This window comes from Helicoverpa zea, chromosome 9 (assembly GCF_022581195.2).
Source record: "Helicoverpa zea isolate HzStark_Cry1AcR chromosome 9, ilHelZeax1.1, whole genome shotgun sequence".
In the NCBI taxonomy this organism is placed as follows: Eukaryota; Metazoa; Arthropoda; class Insecta; order Lepidoptera; family Noctuidae; genus Helicoverpa; species Helicoverpa zea.
The window spans coordinates 13,176,579-13,199,558 of NC_061460.1; the positions used below are offsets into that span (position 1 = coordinate 13,176,579).

Below are 22,980 nucleotides of genomic sequence, written 5' to 3' on the forward strand. Positions count from 1 at the left end.
CAACAACTGCAATTTCACAGTTCTTTGTTAAAAATATTTAAACTATCAATTGTATTGTGTTTATGAAATCTGCATCAAAGAAAACGTTTACAATAATTGAGATATAATATTTATAAAAAAACATGTATGTAAGATCAAAATGCAGTTAGAGATGCACACACTTTTTGGCAATATTTGTTTATCGATAAAAGCATGTACTAACATAATAAGTTGTATGTATATCTTTATGTATTTATTGTCTGCAGACGAGGCGACTAACCACGCAAACTTGGCTGTTTTTGTCTAAAATTAAAACAAAATACAACACTATTGCACACCAAAGTAAGTTTTAGACCAATGACAATTACTAGCGTTTTCTTTTTCTTTTTTGCTTGCTATGTTTTTTAACCGAAGTTTCTGAAAGCGTCATCAATTTTCCTTTGACTTCAGTTTTCATGTAAAGTTTTATGATTGATTCGTTAATTTGGTCTACCAATCATAAAAGTTGACATGACATCTGATATCAGATATTTTGATGACCTTTCCCGAATCTGTGGGTGACATTTTTCTATACGCTGCTTCTTCGTTCGATAATCAAATCGACGAAGAGGTGACGCTATGTTTTCAAAACTAACATTCAATTGTTTTGCCACGCTTGTTTTGATAATAATTCACGAATATTTTGGCCATTATTTACCCCGGGTCTCATGTCATGACAATGATTGACCGGATACGCCTCATTTTGACTTGACATCGTTTTGTTTTCACATTCCATAGTTGCTATGGAGTTTTGTAATATATCGTTGCTCATTTTTGTAGCATTAGTGATCCTTTTATTTTGATCCTTAGGTACATAGGTACTGTTATTGTGTGCGATATTTCAAACAATGTTCCTAGAGAGTAATGAGAGGTGGAATTTACTGTATCAGTCACCAAAATTGGAGGTGTATCAAAGGAAAACTGATATATTATAATTATGTTAATTACGTAAACGGTCGGGTTCCACGCGAATGTACATACAATGTAAATTACTCACGTTCGACATAAATATAATCTTGTTTGTAGGTACATCACGTCGGTTTTCCGGGCGTGTGTCAAGGTCTGCTTTATATAAAGAATTTGACTAGGACTTCCTTCCTTTGACTTACAGACGACGGCACATCAACCTTCCTGAATCTGACAAATTTTCTCGAATAGATTTTCAACTTTTTCACAATAGAAGACGGTTAATGTTCAGGGGTACAGAGTCGGGTAAACTGACTTGCTAGCAGAACTATTGGAAATGCAACAAAACAGCTGCCTATTGTCATCATACAACTTTTTGACGAATCCAACATAATGTAGGCAAAGACAACAGCTATTTTAATTTTCGCCGTTACTGTTAGAAAAAATACTACTAATTTTCTTTAAAAAAACTATTTCGTAATATCCTGTACTAAAACTATAAACAACGTTAGAATTATCAGAAGTTGGTTGATGACTATAGTTCGGCCATTCAGAGAATGCGTTCCTGACACGTCGCGATTGAACTGACGACGTAATAACATTCATTGATTATTGATATAATAATGTTGTTTTAATGCTCCTCAATTGTTAAAACGGTAAACAACCAGCAAAAATATTTTTATCGTAACTGCAACGCCATTGCAAAGTTACGTCGTCAGTTCAATCGCGACGTGTCAGGAACGCATTCTCTGAATGGCCGAACTATAATATAACAACATAACTTGTGCCTAAATAGCTGATTCAGTGTGTTATCACAAGATAAGCGTCTATTGATTAATGTCGCAAGTAAACCGCACAGTGCAGTCAGATAAATGATTATTTTCCTAGTAATAAGGAAACTGAATTTAGTCATCGTGATTAGAATCTCAGAAATATTCTTTGGGGGTTTTATTTATAAAGTATTTTATATTTTTCCGGTCTTTGTGTCCCCTTGTAGTAATCAACATACAAACATGTGTTATCGACCTATCAAATATTTGTTATCATTGTGACTCTTATCGTAATCATTATCATACATGGTCAAGTCACTGACATTGTAAGTACGTTGTTATTAAAGTAATACCTGTTGTAATGTTCTGATTTTTGTACCTGTCAACATAGTGCGACATGGAAGATCTGCATCAATTGATCCATACAGCTAATTTAGATTTTATTATTTGATTTTGTGGAGTGTGAGGACGTAAATGCTCCTAATAGAGTTATCATGAAATTATCTCGCTAATTCAAACAAATCTTCAAAGCAAACATCAACTGAAACGTCTTTGTGCTTCGGGTCAATCGCCGGAGATAAAAATATATTGTACCAAAGCGTCACATGTTTACGAGCCAGTCCAAAATAACAGCCATTGTAGCGAATAAAGACCAGTGTTGGTCCTTTGACACCAAGAAACAATGAATTCGGGAACAAGGACCAGAGTCCTTGCCAAGCTATGACGCTCTCGGGATAAAGGCGGAATAAAATCTCGCGTGTTCCTTTGAATAAAACGTTTAATGACTCTTGAGAATATTTAATTGCAATTTAATTTGCGTTTCGACAAAAATTTGTAAGTATGGAAAATAAGAGGTATACAGAATGTGGTAGTACAGCAAATGATTGACATCCAACAGTAAATGACGACAGGAAAAAGTCAATAATGAACAAAATCCATCAAATGACAGTTGCTTATCGAGCATCAATCACATATCAAGCAGAAGCTGATAGCATTCATTCCTTGCGATCAAAGCAGTTTCATTACGAATGGCCACGTTTATTAGCAATAACGTTTGTCAGCTGACAGCTGACAGCTGTTTCGGCTAAGTCATTTGCAGGACGATTCCCTATTATAAATTGAATTAAAAGTCATAGTGCATCAAAACTTTTTTATTGTTAACATTGTGTCAGTCAGCAATACATAGTTTGTAGTGAGAGTGAAATAGTGCGGCCTTGGGCTGAAAATCAACAAATTAAAATACGGTTTTTGGTACAAAGTTATACGGTTACCCGCCAAAATAATTAATTTTGGTTTGCTGGACGTGAGTTTTGACATCGTTGCCACAGACTATAATAAAGTGCAATCGCCCATCACTAACTGCAGCGCCATCTGTCTCGTGGTGACAAGCTGCTCACTGATCTGTCTAGTGGATCACCAATATCGCCATCTAGTGAGTCGGACCGGAACCACTTGTGATACTTGAACTGTCACAGTCACCAACGATGCCGGGTATCAAATGTGGAGGTTGCTCTCGTTACACCTCGTCGGTAGATGGCGCTAGGTGTGGGAAATGTAAGGTTCTCTACTGTAGAGTATGTGGAGGATTCACTGCAAAAGCCTCCGTTCCTCCCACTTGGCGATGTCTCGAGTGTAAGAAAAACATTGTTAGGGACAACAGAAACGATACCCCTGTCAGAGGCCTCACACATAGTTCTCCAAGCGATGTCGCTGGAATTTCGATCCTGGACTCCAGCTCACCAAGCATAAACGCAACGTCGCTCAATGCCGCCACCACCACCATTCGTGAGTTGTCACCTGTACCTAGCAATGACCTGCACGTAATCCTTCACGAGCTGAGAGCGGTTCGTGCGGAGATACAGGTGTTTAGGAGAGAAATGGAGGTGGAAATGTCGGAGCTTAAGTCCACCCTGAACTGCTGCAGCGCGCGCGTCGACGGTCTAGAGGCCAGGGTAGACGCACTTGAACAGCGTGCTACTTCGAGGCCCACGAACTCCGACAACGTAGGCGTAATAGTGGAAGAGCTGAGGCGAGAGCTCAATGATAGGGATCAGGAGCTACTTGCTAATGATATAGAGGTGTCCAACTTGCCGGAGGAACAAGCGGAAAACCCTACCCATTTAATCAAAGCCTTAGGTCACAAGTTAGGGATCAGCCTGGAAGATCGAGATATCGTCAGTGCAGAGCGTGTAGGTGGCAGGCAGCTCAACGCGACGAACTCAGCGGGACCAACCATATCACGCCCGCGGCCGATAGTCGTGCGCCTTGCTCGCCGAGACTTGCGTGACCAGCTTATGGCGAGCGCGCGAGTGCGACGAGGCGCAACTACGGCGGATCTCGGCATGCCCGGGCCGGCGCAGAGGTTCTTCTTAAACGAGCGGTTGACTAAAGTTAACCGCTTGTTATTTCGTCAAGCACGGGAAGCGGCCAGCGCTCTTGGCTGGAAGTTTGTCTGGACCAAGCAGGGCCGCATCCTCGTCAGGAAGGCGCCGGGGGACAAGGCGCAGAGGATCCGCACGGAGGGGGACTTATCCCGAGTCTTCGGCTCTGAAAATTAAACAGCCTAGCTTAAGTAAAATCTACCTTCGAGTAATTATTTGTTTAAATTTAAACTGGCAAAATGATTGTTATGACCTTTTTTGCACCGTCCTCAACCATAGACTGCACGCACGCGAAATTTACTCAACACAAATGTCTCATCACTTATCTGCTAAAAATTATTTATTTACATCATATGTACAATTTACATTTACACCTAATTCTAATTATATACATATCATATATTCTTTTAACCCCAACCACTTTCAAATTATATATATTTCACATATAAACATACACTCTACATTGACACACTACTTTATAGGCTGGTACTATGCCTACACTCTCACACATGTAATGCTTGCACCTAATAGTATCTATGGCTCCCAGTAAATACATTAAGTTTGGTCTATTTAATGCGGGATCTCTGGGGACTAAACAGGACGAGTTCTTGATCGCCATGGGTAACCACTCTGTGGACATCATGGCTATCAATGAGACATGGTTACGCAGTGGGGAAGAGGACCGCGCTCCTAGTATCCCCGGGTACAAATTCAAACATATACCACGACCTGTTTCTGTACGAGGAGGGCGTGGCGGGGGTGTGGCTTTTTATATAAGAAATGGTGTAAACGCAAGAGTCAAGGCTCATCCTGAGCACTCGACTGTTGAGCAACTCTGGCTGGGCCTCACAGTTAACAAAAACAGGCTTCTTGTAGGGACCGCGTACCGCCCGCCCTGGCAGGACCTGGAAATATTCCTCGGTGCCATAACTGCCAGTATTAGCGCCTTAGGCCCATATGACAATGTCATATTATTAGGTGACTTAAACGTCAACCTTCTAAATCCTAATAGTTCAAAGACTAGGCAGCTAATGGGTTTTTCGGCAATTTTAATCTGGTTCAATCTGTCACAACAGCCACACATTTTGTGAACGACAGTTGCTCATTGATAGACATTATATGCACTGATGCTCTCATACGAAATGTCGAAGTGAACCATATCAGTGAGCTTGGTCATCATGCCTTTATCACTTGTGAATCAGTTTTCAGGAAGCCAAAGTGTAAACCAAGGATTGTTAGGTTTCGTCCTCTCGCTGACATCTTGCCAGATTATTTTAAGCAAGACCTGAACGCGATACCATGGTCTGATATTGGAACCTTGGATGACGTTGATGCTATGGTTCAAACATTTAACTCCTACATAACTCAACTTTTCGATCTCCATGCCCCTATGAAGACAAAGACCTATTATAAGCGGCCTACACCGTGGATTACCGACAACATTCGTCTAATGTTCAAGCTTCGAGATGAAGCTAGACAGAGAAGTCGCGAAACAAAGCTCCCAAACCACAGGCAGTACTATCTGGATCTAAAGCATGAGTCAGCAGCCGCTTTAGTGAGGGAAAAGACCGCATATTTTACAAAAAACATCAATGAGCTAAGTAAAGATCCCAAACTATTATGGCAGAATTTAAAATCAGATGTTCTTCCTGACCATAAAGATAAGCGGCTGCCAAGTCATTTTGATAATCCGGATAGTATAAATGCGGCATTCTTGACTGTACCAGGGAATTGTAGCGACAATATCTCATTGAACAACTACTTTAACTCGCGTAGGTATAGTCCAGCCAGGTTCTCCCTTTCTGGTACCAATCCGGAGACTGTTTTGGGGATAATCAAGAGACTGGGGTCAAGAGCTCTGGGTGTTGATGGTATCAGTCTGGACATGTTGACACTCACACTGCCAAACACCCTGCAAGTCATCACTGATATCATCAACAAGTCCATAGAAACTCATACATTCCCCAGCCTTTGGAGACGTGCTATTGTTTGCCCTATTCCCAAAATAAGTGACCCTGTAAATGTGAAAGACCTTAGACCTATAAGCATCCTGCCTTGCCTCTCTAAAATTCTAGAGCGTGTGGTATACCTCCAGGTAATAGAATACCTGGAGGCAAACAACATATTACCCGAGTTACAGTCAGGATTCCGCAAGGGTAGAGGGACTGCAACTGCGTTGATGGATGTAGTGGGTAATATTCTGGAGGCACGCGACCGGGGGGAGGGGTCAATCCTTGTCTTGCTGGACTTTTCACGTGTTTTTGACGCTATTAATACCAGTCTACTGCTGTCCAAGTTAACTTACTATGGTTTTGATGGTGCTGCGGTGGACTGGTTTAGTAGCTATCTCACGGACAGGTCCCAGCTCGTGCAAATCAACAAAGAGGACGGTACTACCATCTCATCCCTTCCACTCCCGGTGACTAGGGGAGTTCCACAGGGTTCGATATTGGGCCCATTATTGTACATCCTCTATAGCGCTGATGTAGCCAAATCCCTTATGAGCTGCAGATATCACATGTATGCAGATGATATTCAGCTGTATACATCCTGCAAGAGGGATAATGTGGTAGCTGCAGTTCAAAGGATAAATGAGGATCTGCAGCGGATAGTGACTTGGTCGGAGGGGAATTGTTTGCTGCTTAACCCCCTTAAGTCCAAGTTCATGGTGCTAGGAACAAAAAAACAGGTCACCAATATATTAACTGCCAAGCCTGAGATAGTCATTAATGGGGAAAAAATTGAACGGGTAGAACAAGCATGTAGTCTGGGCCTAATCTTGGATCCGGAGCTGCACTTCGAGGCTCACATAAATAATACAGTTAGAAACTGTTTCTACAGACTGAAGGTACTATATGGTATCCGTAATTTTCTTAGCCTACCTCTTAGGAAACAACTTGTTGACACTCTAGTCCTATCTAAGCTAAATTACTGTGATACTGTATATGGGCCTTGTCTGCTTGCTAGGACAGATAGGTTGATACAGCGGGTTCAGAATGCCTGTGTCAGATTCTGCATTAAAGTCCCTCGCAGACACCATGTTACACCATACACCAACGAAATTAAAATGCTAAAAATGGCTGCCAGGCGTAAACTACATCTTGCTAGCCTAATGTTTGGTATCACTTCAACCCACAAGCCACACTATCTATATGAAAAACTCATATGGAAGGAAACATGTTACGGACATGGTCTTCGCTCCATAGTTGCTCCGCTGAAGGTTCCTTCTCACAAAACTGCAGCTTTCAGGGGCAGCTTCAAATTTGCAGCCACACACTGCTGGAACGACCTCCCACCACCTTTAAGGGGCCTGAAAACAATTAAAACATTTAAATCCCAACTAAAAAACAAATTATTACAAGCACAATTATCCCTATAATTAAGGAATTTAGCTGCATACCTCAGAGCTATGGCCCAAAGCCCTTGCTGGGATCCCCGGCAATGTAGTGGTGCGGTTTTGCTGCCTCCTGTCTGCTTCACTTCATATACATACGAAGCATTGTCATTTCTGGACCTGTAATAATTTCTTTAATTTAATTTCAATTCTACATTACTTTATTTTATCAATTTTTATTTTCATTATTTTTTTTTTTTTTGACATTGCTTCTCGCTATTTCGAATTATTTCTATTTTTAGTTACCTCGGATTGTCCTTGAAACGCATTACACACACTGCTCCGCATGGTCATCCTCTATGCTACCGGATTCCTATAATTTGGTCGTCCCACACCACACTAATAGTATATTCATATCCACTCACAATTATACAACACAATAACACATATTACACTATTTACATCACTTGATACACATAATATTGCATAATAACATATCTCACATGTAATTGGCCGGGTTAACCTGATCTTTGACACATGACACTTACCGCGCTGTCTATGGTTCGAGACGCTCATTGGTCGACTATTTTAATTTTTCGCTCTTTTTTTGTCTATGTCCTATGTCTGATATTCTCATATTGTGTTATATTTTGTTTTTAGTTTGTGTTCTTCTGTTTAGTTTACATCGTTCTTGTAACTGTTTAAATTTACATTACTTATATATATATGTATTTATTTATTTACTGTATTTATGCCGAAACAGCGTTAAAGTTTTGTAGTTCCGGCTAGGACGCGAGGTGGGTCAGCGCTGAAAACCAGCGCTGTTGTCTCGTGCCTGCGTGCGCGAGACACAGCATTTATGCTGAGCGCTGTCCCTTTCACGCACGAGTGACGCGTTCACTGTATTGTTTGTTTTGTGCCATATTTATTTATTTGTTTCTTGCGTCATTCGTGTGTTCGAAATAAATGGATTTTCTTTCTTCTTTCTTTCAATATCCATTAGTACTATCAGACTATCATACCACTGGCTCTGTCCCCGAGTTTCGCTCGTATTTTGACCTGAGTACTTTTGATGCCTATAGATCAAAATTCATTTCAGTAAAACTTTCATATAAACCTTACAAAGATTTTAAATGCGAATATGGGTCTTTATTATGCTTCCACAAAGGGCTTACTTAAGCGATTGCGATTGCGATTGAATTTTGCACGTAATAAGGTTTGGGTTAGCTAGACATGCAGATAGGCTACTTTTAATCTTAATTTGTTTACTACAGTCTACAAAAGATATGATAGAAGACTAGTTATGCGTACTTATACATATGTCTGTCTGAAATAGTTGGTGTCACGCTGGTTTCTATCCAATTAGTGGGCGCCTGTAAATAGTTTGAAGTCAATTAGACGTGGCTGCCGTGTCACTGTCCGTATGTGTGTGTACATATAGAAAACATACATGTGTCGGTTATGTACGCAAATATGTTTTCGCTGATTGAAGCTGATATCGCTTACCTTTTAAATCTAATGTTGATGATATTCTTGGATGGTATACAAACTAGTTTTAATTTAATAAGGTTAGATTTGAAGTCACTGACAAACAGTTATTTGGCCGTCTCTGAATAAATGTGATTGAAAGCGTATCTAATGATACCTACTTAATTATAACATTTATAATTACTGAGAATACTCAATAGCGTCATATTTAAACATTAATTTAAATACGTCAATGCTAAGTAAGAAATATCGCTCAAGAATGTTTAATAGTTTATCTAACATAGTTCTAATCAATTATACTAATTGAGAAGTAACAAGAATAGCAGATGTCAGAAAATTTTGTGGAGTAAATAATATTAAAAATGTGCCTTATATCGGAAATGTAAGGGCAGATGTTTTGCAGGAATTTACCAAAGATGTTTCTGAGCGTACGAGCCAGAACAAAAAATAACATAGTACATATAGTCATTTATTTTCTATTTATAACAGCGCTGTTTTTAATTAAATTGTATTGTATGTGTGATGAAAATTCGGCGAAAACTACGTCATTTAAATTCATATAACTTGTCGTCATACAGCCTGGGTTATTTGACGTTACTATAATTTTTTTCCTTAAATTAAGTGACAAAAATAATATTTATTTCCTTTTACTGGGATTTAATAACACATAATATGTGCATTTAATGAAGTTAACTGCATTGAGAGTTGATAAGGATATCATGAATTATTGTTGTAGTTTTAATCTGCTGATAAAATATGCATTTGTTAATTTTGTAGTTTTTAACGAAAAGCTTGCTTTTAAAACCTAAACCTAAAAAGTTGATTATTTTTTTGTTATGTACATTCTAAATATAAATCATCATCGAATATGAATATTCAAATTAACAACCATGGAGATTACGTCGTATTTCCCAATCAAAGGAAGGAAAAAATATAGGTCTTTGATGTTTATTACTCAGCTGCGGTTCAAAGGACCAATAACCAGGCGATTCAATAAGTAACAATTTATTCCACTATTGAATCCGATGTTCTTTAACGATTGCTACCAATTGCAGACTTCTATCTATGCACCTATGTATAAATAAATGATCAATGTAAACGGAAAATTGCATTGAATACGATTTTGCTTTAGATGCAAACCTCTTTTGCAACATAACGTGGGTCTATTTCGAACTTCTTGGTTGGCAACGTTCTATTTTCAAATCTTCATTTTGTCTTCGTTTTTGTCTGCCAGCCAGTATGCAGTTTGACATTCTTGGTTTAATTATGGGTACTAGATAAAAAAAAAACTATTCATAGAAGGATTATAAAAACTTACAATGATTGATGTATTGTTAACAATACTTATTGTTTACGAAATTACTTTCGCGAACAATGTTATCAGTGTCGCAAATATTTTTCACGATAAACACGTAAGAATATTGCCATAATCTCGAGATAACGAACCTCTTTGTTTATGAGTTCAACATAATGTACACAACAGATTTAGGACAGTCTCAGGCGATATCTAAAACAATTATAGTTCCTCAAATATACCTACCAGAGATAAAGTTGTTTATTATTGATTCAAATAAAAATGTCGAAAATTCAATTCGTCTCCATTCATTATAGCGTAGTAAGAGGTTATGTTTATTTATTTATTTTGTGTTAGTGCTTGCAATAGATGTTTAGAGGAGTGCATTTGGGCAGTGACTAATGAATGATGTTTGTGTTTCAGATGCCCCGCGGCCGGGACGAAATGCAAGTAAACGTGGCAGGCTTAAGGAGAAATATTAAAAACCTCGCGCACAACTATTCCGATGCCCAGGTATAGTATTGTATTTGTAAAGTATAAAAAAGTTGAATAGCCGCAGTTTATGTGTGGCTATTGCAAATGAATTCAATTCATCTGAAGATATTTTAAATGACGCTGTTTTCTGTTTTTCAACTGGTCTTTAAGAAACAATCTATAAGGCACAAAATATCGCCCGGAGGATTGGGCTTAGAAGACAAAAGCCACAAAGAGCTATAATAGAACAAGAGCATTCTATCGCGGCAATTTGGCATTCCTAACAAATTATTTTGATGTAAACAGACGCAAAACATTCTTACGTTGTTATTCACATTGAGATGTAAAGTGAAAAAGTACCCTTTGGTATTAAATATCTAATTTTGGCTCCAGGTAAAAGTGCGCGAGGCGACATCGAACGATCCATGGGGCCCTTCCAGCACGCTGATGGCGGAGATCGCCGACCTCACGTACAACGTGATGGCCTTCACAGAGATCATGCAGATGATCTGGAAGCGCCTCAACGACCACGGCAAGAACTGGAGACATGTCTACAAGGCGCTGGTCCTCATGGAGTATCTAATCAAGACCGGTAGCGAGAAGGTGGCGATGCAATGCAAAGAGAATATCTTCGCTATACATACGCTAAAAGACTTTCAGTATATGGAGGAGGGGAAAGATCAGGGTGAGTCTACATTATAAGTATTTTTATACATATAGAACAAGATCTTTTATCAACGCACTTTCTGTGGGTTTCTACATATAACCGATTTATCCATAGCTTTGCGATGAGGGATATTGTAATCGACATTTACTCGTAAACTGCACATGTATGGCTATAAGTTCGAATATCGTATCGGCATATTAACTATAATGTAATCTGTAGTACTACATATAATTTAGAATATCCGTGAATAAGTATAGCATTGTTCTCGTTGACGTTAGATCCTGATAATACTCGTAAAATTCGTTAAATATTTATTCTATTACGGTTTTTAATACTTTGTAATCAATATCCTGGTAAATGGTGCAAAGATTTTTGCTCAATTGCCTTGTACTACCAAATCAGTGCCCACTAGGACCCCGTTTAAACAGCCTTGAAGCATTTAGCTAGTGCTAATCACACATGTACACTTACGAAACTCATCGACAGTAACAGTCAGACTAATTGCTAATCATGAGCGAAATGCTAATCGTATGCAGGATGGTAGGCGTTGCGTTATCTGTGGGACCGATATGGACAGGGATTGCCAACCTTAGTTTAGGAAGAATTTTAATTAATTTTGTTGTGTCGTGGCGATTGTTGCGACACTTGTTTCTTGCAGTTTTGTCGAAGAAAGGACAATGATTTGAGTCTGCAATTTTTTGCATTAAAAATCAGAATTTTAGCTAAATGTAGATCCTGACCGGGTCTTCTAAAATGTATTTTTATGGTGAATACTTCTATGGCTGAATCGTTGTATTGGGTTATTAACTTATTGATTGGTATAAATTAGCCATAAGCCCAAATTAGCGCATCGATAGCAGAATATTGTGGACTAATGAGCTTTTTACACGCCAGCCCATATTTTATGTGACTCACATAAATCGAATATTGTATTTCATTTGGAATAATCCCATGTGTTGACAAACCCTGTAACAGATGCACCGTAGTGGGATGTTTCATGTTAAATTTAGTTGTTCAGTTTGATAGTGAGTGTGGCCACGTTAACAATTATTTTATTCACAAAGTGGGAACTGTTACCAGTGAAAAATTGTTCAAAAGTGAGTAAAAGAGGAATGATAGCGAGCAATATGTTTATCATCATCATCACAATGCGAAAGGAATTGCAAACCTTTTTAAACCATGTCAATGAACTTCAATTTATATTCACCCATATAATAATGATAATGATAAATACGCCCCCTATTCAAAAATGCCTCAAGGATCTTCGCTATAATCTATTATACATTTATTTTCAGGTCTCAACGTCCGCGAAAAGGCGAAAGCTCTAGTAAACCTTCTAAAAGACGACGAGAGGTTAAAGAACGAGCGTGCTCGGGCTCTAAAGGCCAAGCAGAGGTTCGCGCAGAGTGCCAGCGCGTTCGGCAGCGACGGAGCCCTAGACACGCCGAGCAGCCCCTCGTACCCCGCGGTTAGTGGCGCCCTAGTCACCGAAGTAAACTAACCTTACACTATATGGTCTTTGGGCTTTAGTGTTGTTTGTGTTTTCATCTAATTGGTGTTTCTAAACTTTCCTTCACTATTTCATTCTCATTTATGTGTTTTCAGTATAAAAGTTTACTAGTTGTGGAATCTGGTCTCAAATAGTTGTGGGCAGGGTCCTATCATCTACTCTTTATGATGCTCCCAGAGAGCGAGCAAAAATATGGTTATTGCAGGGCCCTCGCGTGGCCTCCTATCGCAAGTGATCACATTCATTAATCATTTACAGTTCATACATGCTTTTACATTTCTATTATTCTATTATTATTAAATGAATGGGTTTTGCGAGATTGATCCTGCCCACTTCGCTCACATCACGTCATTTCACTCATATTCGAATCATTTATATGTTATCATTGCACTAGTCCCGTTCTGCGCCTGGCTGTGTTAACTTTCTGTTGTTCTACTCGTAACCCCGTGTTGTGTCCCCTTGCAGTTCGGCAGCGACGGCGCGTTAGACACACAATCCAGCCCCACCTACCCTGCGGTGAGCACTTACTAACATCAACTAGTACTTTTATCTATATGGACAGGTTTACTCTATCTTAACGGCATATCGGAAACCATTTTTGAACAATTAAAAAGGTTGGATAGTAATCGCCACTCATTTTGGACCGTTCTATTTTTCATCTTGTCTGTATTCTGTGTGTGAAACTGTTAAATAAAACATGTAAATAAGAAACTTGGAATAATTAGTCAAAAAAGCCTACTGGCTGACAATAAACCAGCTTGCAAAACTATCGCATTTCGTTCAGTTGAGTTCAGAGTAGACCCTCTATTTTTGAATTTAGCAAAGTGTGTTGTCTTTGCTAAATTAGACCAGTTTAGGGGTAGCTTAGACTTTAAGCTACCCCAACAACGTTGGGAAAGGCTTGGGAGATGACCACTTTGTTATGCGGTCTGGTGAAGATAATTAAGGGTGATTTTTTAACTTCCAGCTAAGCGGTGATTCAGCGGAGTGGTCAGGGCGGGACGCGGAGCTCGCGCGGCCGCTGACGGCCGGGGAGGAGGAGCTGCAGCTGCAGCTGGCGCTGGCCATGTCGCGCGAGGAGGCGGAGCGCGAGGAGAGGCGCCGCCGCTCCGACGACGTGCGGCTCCAGCTCGCCATCAGCCAGAGCCAGCAGGACTTCCAGTGAGTAGCTAGTGCCTAGTGTTTAAGGCTGGCTGAATATAACAACATTACATGGGCAATTGTGATCAGAAATCTCGGAAGAGAAAGAACGAATGTAAATGGCCTTATACATGTACGAGAACCAGACTCGCCAAATTATATCCTACATTTCCAAACAGAAATTAAAAGTATATAAACGCCTAATTGTCGTTTATAAAAATAAGTAACTATGTAATTTAGATAAAGTTGTTTTTACGTCACTGAGCTGCAGTTGCGTGAATGTTTCGATTCAGCGCAGAAAATGGTGTTGGGCGCAACAGCTCATTGGCACTTCCACTCGTTCTTTCTTTTCCGTGAGTATGATACATGGACTCATGATCGCCATTAAAAAACGGATCGGCGGTAAGCAGGCGAGAGCTGGTACTAGACATTGAAAGCCCAATACTCCTTTCCTAATGGAAATAATCCCATAAACCCCAAGACCCAAAGACTCCTACCCACATTCCATCCCTCCCTCCCAACCAGATTAAAAGCCTACCTCCGCGAGGAAGCCCTGCACCTGCACACTTACAAGCGCCGGGCTCCGACTTGCGCCGGCTGGCTGCCGAGCTGCTGCGACTGCCTCGCCGCCACAGTCAGTCCCGACTCACTTGTTGTACAGTATTCGTAAGTAGGGCTATGACACCATAATCATTCTACATCCCACCTTAAAATACATTCTTCCGGTCCGCTAATAATGTCAATAAAAATATATAACAACTTACCTAAAACGATCAAAGATGAAACGAAAACGACTATGTTTATAAGTAAATTAAAGACATTTTTACACTCTAAATGCTACTACACAATAAAAGAGTACATGGACGATAAGTCAATAAAAAAATAATAAACACCAATACAAACTACTTTACAAGCACTCTCACGCACACACACATACACAACAAACACACACACACACACACACACACACACAATAAGATAAGAATATAACATATTAATATATTTCAGTTTTGTTTTTAGTAATAAGTATAGATTTAATAAAACTAAACTAGGTAATAAATAAGTACTGCAAACCTCTCCTACCTCTTTATGCTGTGCCCTACCGGGTCCATATTGTTTCCAATATATTGTTTAAACTTTATAAAAATACCACCTGTATTACATATGGAACGCAAATAAAGATTTGAATTTGAATTTGAATAATGTAGATGGGTTGGCGTTGTAGTTGTACGAAAAGTACAAAATTATTATGAAAGCATAATAGTAGTATAGATTTGTTTTCGTTTTTAACCAACGTCCAAAAAAGGTACTGTCTTTTGGTTCTTAATTCTTCGTCATATTACATTTAAGTAATGTCCACGGATGGGTGTATAACATATTTAGTGTTGTACTAAAACTAGTTTCCTTATACAAAATATTTCAAAGCCAAAAATTTTACCGACTTTTGAGCCAGAAAATCTTTTTTTAACCATCTCTGATGTCCATTTGACAATAGGTGTCTTGCCTTCAAAGTCAAATGTTTTTATTTCATATAGATCTATTACAGGTGCTTAAGAAACGTCAAGCTAGTTCAGGACGCCATTACATTGTTCTAACGCAAAAGTTCACCATTCACCATTTGACCCTCAGGACGGATGACCTACCACCTACCCAGAGCAAGAGTCAGGCATCAGGTCAGCAGTCCCACTTGCTGGATCTACTCGACGTGAACCTGGCCAGTCCGCCCGCGCCCGAACCCTGGGCACAGCCGAGACCAGTAAGTATTGAAACTTATAATATAGTTGGCACTAAAGTTAATGACGGCTCGTAGTTAACTTTCAAGGTTATGTAATCGAGCCTTTGAAAAAAAATTTTTTTGTCATTTAGGCGAAAACCTGAGCCGCCATTTACAATTGGTAAAGAATTCTTACTTGTATGTTGTTTGTTTTCTTTATCTTGGATACGATTGTTACTCTATAAAACAAGAAGAAAGGCAAAACGAAAAGGTTTATTTTCACTGAAATGTTTCCATTCTTTGTGTTATTGTGACTGAATTTAAACGTGCACTCATAATCAATTGTGCTCTATTCTATCCGTCTATGCAGTTGGAATTCGGCATATTTGCCGAGTCGATGGTAAGATTTTTGTGTGGAAGAAGTATTTCGCTAGAACTATATGTAATGCTATATGATGAAAATATTTTTGTTATGCAACAGTGAATTTGTCTTAAAATAAATGTATTAATTGTGAACTTTGTAGGCTATGTGTGTCAATATAATTTGGACCCTTAAATGTTTTTAAGTTAGTTTATAAGTGTTCGTGTTTACAGGAGACATCATCAGACGCGTGGTCAGCAGTAGGCAGCCCGGCGAAGGACCCGTGGGCTCCCGCCGCCGCGCCGCCAGACCCATGGGCTCCCGTCGGACATGTAGGTCTTGCTAGCTTGTTACTGGGGCAAACAATAGATTGTCGGCACTATACATTGATAATAATCATGATGCGAAAAGAAGGGTGTTCTCAGTTTGATCGCACAGCTTGGGCCACAGTAGCTCTAAAACGGTAAACTGGTGTGGGCGCAGTTTTTTTTTTTAAATAAAAGCTAGTGTTCCAGCGTTGGCACTCGACAAGAGTTTTAAAACTATGTCATATATATTTTTTTATGTTTATAAGCATGATGTTTCTTATCTAATATATATATTGTTTGCAGGGGAAGTCTCCGATCTCAGTGCTGTCATCACCATCATCGTCGGAGCTGGAGCAGTTCGACGCGCTGTCGCAGCGGCCGCGCACCAACCACAACAACAACCCCGAGCCTGACCCCTTCGACCTCACTGCGCTTAGTACGTTATACTATATAGTTTATCATCATCTACTTAATATTTTCCAAGCTATGTTGGGGTTAAAATAGGGTCAAGTAAAATAAATAAGCAATACCAAATAGCTAATAATACCACACGCAAGTAGCACTGTAAATTACGAAGTCATTTTCACTCGGTTTCACCCACGGTCCGTGGGAACTACTGCCCTTACCAGGATAAAATATAGCCTATGTTACTCGCAGATAATATAGCTTTCTAATGGTGAAAGATTTTTTAAATCTTGTAGTTTTTGAGTTTATCCAAGTTTTCCTCTTTATAATATTAATATAGATAAAAAATAAATGTCAACTAATTAATAACGCTTCTTCAGGTGATAACCTAACCCCGCTGCCAGCGTCTCCTGTATCAAACAACTTGGGCGCGATCAAGAAGTCTCCGTCGGCTTTCCTGGGCGAGAACTCGTCGCTCGTGAACCTCGACCGCCTGCTGCAGGCGCCGCCCGCCGACCCGCCGCAGCCCAACCCCTTCGCCGCGGAGCCGCCGCCCAGGACGCAGGCCATGTTCGCGCAGCCACAGCCTGTGAGTAGGATTGTGTTTTTGCAACGGGAATAAGATCTTGAGGATAGTTGTAGATAGACTATTAGAATCATAAATGAAGATGTTCTATGGTACTAACTAACCATATTAAGAATTCAGCTTTTATGTTTGGTTTTAAGTGATAAATGTAAAGTAAAAAATGTGTCTAATTACTCTTTCGCACTATTCAGGCACGACTCACTATGAACGAGTTGAAACAGCAACAAATGGGCCTCACGGGCCTAAACTTTGGCGCCCCGTCTCCAGCCTTCGGCGCCCCCGCCCCCGCCCCCCTCGCCCCCCTCGCGCCGCTGGCGCCCGCGCCGCTCATGCCGGCGGCCCCACTGGCGCCCGCGCCGGCGGACCCGTGGGCGCCCGTGCCCGCGCCGCGCTCCAACTCGCCGTGGTCACCTCCACATGCGCGGCACACACCCAACCCCTTCCTCTCCTAGCTAACCACCACACAGGTACATAACACTTCATACTTATTTATTATTTACACTTTACTGACAACACGATTTTCATGAAATATTTTCGTTCCAGGGTTCAAGGTAACGCGGGGCATGGCGGGAGCGCGGCAGCCGGCCGACGCCGTACTCGCGCCCCGGGGCCGGGCCGGGCAGGGCCGGTGCCGGGCTCGGCTCGGCCGGTGCCGGGCTCGGCTCGGCCGCGGCCGCCGAGCGGGCCGCCGCTCGCCCACACAAACTGTTCTACTATCACGACTACGTGTACTTGACCAAATCGTAACTGTACGCTCGCGAGTGATCACAATGACGTCACCGCGCCGTCGCATCTGTCGAACAATACATTATTCCTCAGTCTGTGCTTCTATGGAATTAGTATTTTTGATTTTTTATACGTCCTATAAAATAAAATCACCAATTTTGATTACCAATATAATGTATGTATATTAATTGTATTTGTTGTAATAATTAATTTACGCAAACGGTGTGTGGTATAATCATGTGACTTTGTTTATTTTGTGGAGTCAATAAGGTGGTAGGTAGATCGGGTGTCGACATAATGAAAACTATACTGTTGACAAAAAAAAATACAAAACATTTGTTTAAAATAAAAATGTATAAATGAATGACGCTATTTAAAAAAAATATATAATATATTGAATAAAATTTGTATTAGAAAAAAAAATACGTCATGATTGTGCTTTCTTTTGCAAAAGATAAGATTATCTTTTGTGTCGATATGTCCATACCCAATAACTACAGACGCAGTATACATTATGTAAAATGAAATGTTTTATTAATAGACTGGATAATGCTGTGAGCTGTCGTGTTTATATGTAGCTGACGATTCTGTGTGTTTGTGTGTGCCGATGTCGATAGATGTAAACTATAGAAAATTATTCGTAATTTTATATTGTACAAATGTCCGACTAATATTTCGATATTGTACAGATTCCAATTGAATAAAATATAGTTTAATAAAATTATTGTGTTTTCGTACTAAGAGTAAAAATCTGTGGGAGTTGTGTCATGAAGTAACAATTAATAGATAAAGCAATATAATGAACACTTTACATAGTATCTACTACTTATATTCAGATGAATTAAATCACTCGTAGACTAGACTGTAAGGAGTACACTGCACATATAAACACACAGGAGATATAGAACGTAGCTTAGTGATAGCGTCAATAGTCTAACTAAAGTGTTGGGGCCGGCGCACATCACGCGACGAAACGTTCTCGAATACACATGTATCGTGAACAGTGACGATGCACGAGAAATGACTCACGGTATATAATCAAGGAGATGAAAAATCTAAGGCTAGCTATCGTCACTGCTCGGCCCCAAACTAATTCGGGTGTTAAGGGTTTTGGTAAGCATCTCTGTTGCACAGAATTAATGCAAAACTAGCTATATCCATAGATAAGTAATCCTTACTAGGTTGTAAAGAGGAGATTTTAGAAAAACATCAAATGCATTAAGCGTGTGATCGCATGAATTCTGTGCAACAAGAGAGTGATTGTCGCGACGACTAAGGTGACAAGTTGTTATTCGTGCCTTAGTAAAGTTTTGTATTACAGTAATTGTATTGTCGCCCTCCATTTCTCTTCTCCCCATAATACTTGTATTTACGGTCATGGGGGTACGACTTGCTAGCTTCTCGTAACATTACTTACTTAGTCATTAAAATAAGGGGACCGGAATGGGAGTTCTTCAGGATAATTATTTGAGAAGCTGTATCGGAAAGCCTGGACATCCTACTAATTAAGTCATCTAGTATTATAACTTTGTCCAAATTACGAACATAAATAATTAATTATTTCTGACTTCCTAGATGATAAAACCCCTGAAAATCCCAGTTACACCCATGATCAATGCTGTGTGTCCACCTTGTTTTAGATTATCTAAAGTCACAACACTTCAAGAGTATGCTCTTGGAGTCTCGTCCCTTCATAGGGGATTAAGTGTATACTAATACCATTTCTTCTGATTGAAATAAAAATACTTATTTGTCATATAAAATTATTTGACTACGCATTTTTTACAATTTGACTTCATTCAAAATATCTCTTGACTGCTTTCACAAACACCAACTTATATGTATATTTATAAGCAATAAATTAACTATACCAATTCGATTGGGAGCTAAACACTGACCTTGTGTTTTTTATTACTTTGATATATTCAATTGCGTTGAGAAACATGTCACAGCTTGTTTATTGTCTACTTTGCTACATTGAGATGTAGTGATTTGAAATTTTTTTGAACCTCAATTCAGATTGAGTTCATTTGGCACAAGCGGCAGCTTTGTCATTAACTTTGCATTTGGTACATACAAAAGATTAAAGTTTATATGAATGCACTGCGTGTACTGTCAACATGTTTGTAATAATTTGCTATCCTCATTATTGTAGTATTCAACGTATTAGATAAATGATGTACGGTTAGTTTACACGCTCAGTGTGTTGTTATTCGTGACGGAAATCCACCACTTGCCAGATAAAAATCGCATTTATTTAAATAACAATAATACTTTAAAATTCACAGTTAAGAAAATATACATTTTTTCCATGGGTTTTCTGCGCTGGCAACACATGAGCGTTTGTTTTTTTTTGTCACTTATATCTAGCAGGTTGATGTGGTTATTGTTTATCAGTTATTTAGATAAATTATTATTTTTAATATTATTTCCTGACCATTAAATGCATCGATGCTAATTCAACGTGTCACTAGCTAGGGAGAAACTGTAAAGATTAATGTAACTATTTAATTAAAATATATAAGTTTTTCAATACAAACATGTTTTTCATTTCCTCTTAACTGTCTCAATTTTAAATAGTATTCATGCGCACCAAAGTTCTCTTGGAATAATTATTATATAAGCCAAACTTGAACTTTTTAAGAGGTGGTGGCCTTCTAAAAAGTGAGCGCTCTCATATTTTGCTGCCGTCGAGTAGAAAGGTGGTTGGCGTCGATACTGTAAGACTGTTCCTTTTGCTTATATTGATTTCTCCCATTAATTATGCTGATTTTATGTTGGTAAATTAACGGTTGTTTTGTGTGTTTACATTTTTGAATCATTGTTAATTTCAGTCAATTTGTAATAGATTCTGGATCCTAAAAACTCGTCAAAGCCACCTGGGATAGGGTAAAAGATAAGAAGTAAAACAACATATTACAATATGATTATAATTTATTCATTAATAGTTTACAAAGACGTTATCGTACAAATATTTCAGAATCAGCATTGCATACAAAATACCCTCAATAAAAAAACATTTCTCGTTTTGTTCATTATAAAAAGGAGTCAACGCTTCCCAAACGTTATCGTAAGTACAGACTTCATACGCAAATGGAAACCGTTTATATACAAGACTATGCACCAGTTACAAAAATCTCCGTTATTTTTCATGTAAAAAATAATAAAAAATGGTTTTTAATCCCATGTCGTAATTCTAAAAGCATGGAATGGACGATTATATAATTGGGAGCGGATCAAGCTTACCCTAACGTGATAACTTACAATAACTTACCTACCTTACATGTTCATTAATTAGAAGCCAGACTTAGTGCGAAATACACATCCTACACACCGGCGACTAATGTCGCAGTTATAATGCGATTTTTAGATGGTGCTAATGTCGCCAGTGTGTAGAAATATAAGTCTGTCAAATTAACTATGCACAACATGAGACAGTCAACTTATTAGCGAGTATATAACGATATTAACTTATGTATTAGATTGCACTCGTGTGTCGGAGTATATGTACGGTACGGTGTCAGTCCAGCGCGTGTTGTGCAGAGTTAAGTGCAGACGGTGTAGCGCATGTACCGGTGTGAGACGCGAGCGGCTCCGGGAGCACTCGTCTGGTATTGCGTCAATCCCTGATTAACTTAAATTAATTACGGTACAGTGTCACTGCGTTGTGTTGTAGGCATCAGTCTCACGGTGTTAACATTCACTAACCTACAGGATACGACGGTAGTACAGTACTGGGGGCTGATAAAAAATTGTATAAAAACCATCGACTAGACACTACAATATCCAATAAATATTTTTCGAAAAATTTCAGAATAATGTCTTCCATACTAAATTTATACCATACAATCTAGAATAAATAATTCAAGCGATACGAGTGACGGTCACAAAATATTTAAATATAAAAATAATTCGACATAAGCAACGTGACGGCAGATCTACCAGTTATAAGAAAATAATCTATGATTACAATAAAGGTGAAGCGATATTTTCATTATGATCACATTCGCGTTACATCGCGCGACACATCATCTTAATCGTACTAAATGCAAAACAGGGCGGCGCCTTGCGGGGACGCATTTTAATGTTTTTTTTTTAGTACGAAATGTGTATCATCAATGCAGGAGCATTGACTAACATTCCCATTTTTTATTTATATTATAATAATAAACCATTGGCAGCAGATTCCGTCTCAGAATTAGCTGATTGGATCGTTCGTCGCCGCCACGCTTCGACAAGATGGCGGCTATAGAGGAGTAAAATGGCGCCTGCAGCGCGCGCCCTCACGTCACGACTCCGAGAGTATTGCGAGTACGATTGTATGAGAGATCCATGAGCAACACTCGATGACATGAATGATGATGAATGACTGCTGTAGATGAAGTATTATAAAAACTGTGATGGAGCCGTTAGGCCATTACATAACCGAAAAGTTTATAGAAAAATTGGCAGTTTTCTGTTATGATGATGAAGTACGTTTCACGTCAAATAACTTTGCTCGAAGTACTATTTGGAGCAATGTTATTTTTTGTGTGGTGTATGAGCGAGTGAGCAGTCGGTGAGCAGTGCTTAGTACTCCCAGTGCGTGGCGGTGCTGAGGTCGGGGCCGGCCAGACGGAAGTTGCCGTTCTTGGCGGCGGCGAGGTAGTGTCCGCCCTGCGCTGCGCGGATGGCGAGGCGCGTGGGCTCGCGCAGCTCGAGGTGGAAGCCCTGAGGGGAGTCCGCGTCGCACGAGACAGACTCGCTGTCCGCGTGCCAGTACTTGCCGTTTTGTCCTGGAAATAACAGACGAACATCAGGTCAGTAATGTGTAAATAAGTAGATTATATAATTTATAATTTAAGAACCTAAAAACTAAATTAACTAAATCTATGGCAGTTTGCCTGATTAGACAGCAT

General features: G+C 39.4%; 3 protein-coding genes and 1 long non-coding RNA gene across 18 annotated transcripts in view; 2 read left to right on the forward strand and 2 right to left on the reverse strand.

The window, feature by feature from the left end:
• LOC124633212 (epsin-2) overlaps positions 1-20,621 on the forward strand; it is a 36,483-nt gene extending 15,862 nt beyond the window's left edge. For 5 of the 15 annotated variants that reach the window (XM_047168378.1, XM_047168372.1, XM_047168376.1 and 2 more), the window contains exons 2-12: positions 10,615-10,704; positions 11,059-11,350; positions 12,628-12,824; positions 13,308-13,358; positions 13,810-14,003; positions 15,612-15,738; positions 16,291-16,389; positions 16,669-16,801; positions 17,151-17,359; positions 17,548-17,823; positions 17,900-20,621. In XM_047168378.1, the coding sequence (XP_047024334.1) occupies positions 10,615-10,704; positions 11,059-11,350; positions 12,628-12,824; positions 13,308-13,358; positions 13,810-14,003; positions 15,612-15,738; positions 16,291-16,389; positions 16,669-16,801; positions 17,151-17,359; positions 17,548-17,808 (1,653 nt within the window). In that variant the 3' untranslated portion in view covers positions 17,809-17,823; positions 17,900-20,621. Of the gene's footprint in view, positions 1-245; positions 322-10,614; positions 10,705-11,058; positions 11,351-12,314; positions 12,430-12,627; positions 12,825-13,307; positions 13,359-13,809; positions 14,004-15,611; positions 15,739-16,290; positions 16,390-16,668; positions 16,802-17,150; positions 17,360-17,547; positions 17,824-17,899 lie in introns of those variants that run through there. The other 10 variants (XM_047168374.1, XM_047168375.1, XM_047168373.1 and 7 more) reach the window with 6 other exon arrangements.
• On the forward strand, positions 2,781-4,276 carry LOC124633214. Its single transcript, XM_047168385.1, has one exon. The coding sequence runs from the start codon at positions 3,179-3,181 to the stop codon at positions 4,250-4,252; it is 1,074 nt and encodes a 357-aa protein (XP_047024341.1). The 5' UTR covers positions 2,781-3,178; the 3' UTR covers positions 4,253-4,276.
• On the reverse strand, positions 7,262-8,383 carry LOC124633216. Its single transcript, XR_006984710.1, has 3 exons — positions 7,716-8,383; positions 7,476-7,589; positions 7,262-7,385 (listed from the first exon to the last, which is right to left on the reverse strand). It is a non-coding gene; the product is annotated as an uncharacterized LOC124633216 (long non-coding RNA).
• Positions 20,622-20,998: 377 nt separating the features above from the next.
• The window catches only part of LOC124633193 (protein singed), a 43,015-nt gene continuing 41,033 nt past the window's right edge, over positions 20,999-22,980 (reverse strand). Inside the window, exon 10 of the mRNA XM_047168344.1 lies at positions 20,999-22,857. Coding sequence (XP_047024300.1) covers positions 22,652-22,857 — 206 coding nt within the window. The 3' untranslated portion in view covers positions 20,999-22,651. The remainder of the gene's footprint in view (positions 22,858-22,980) is intronic.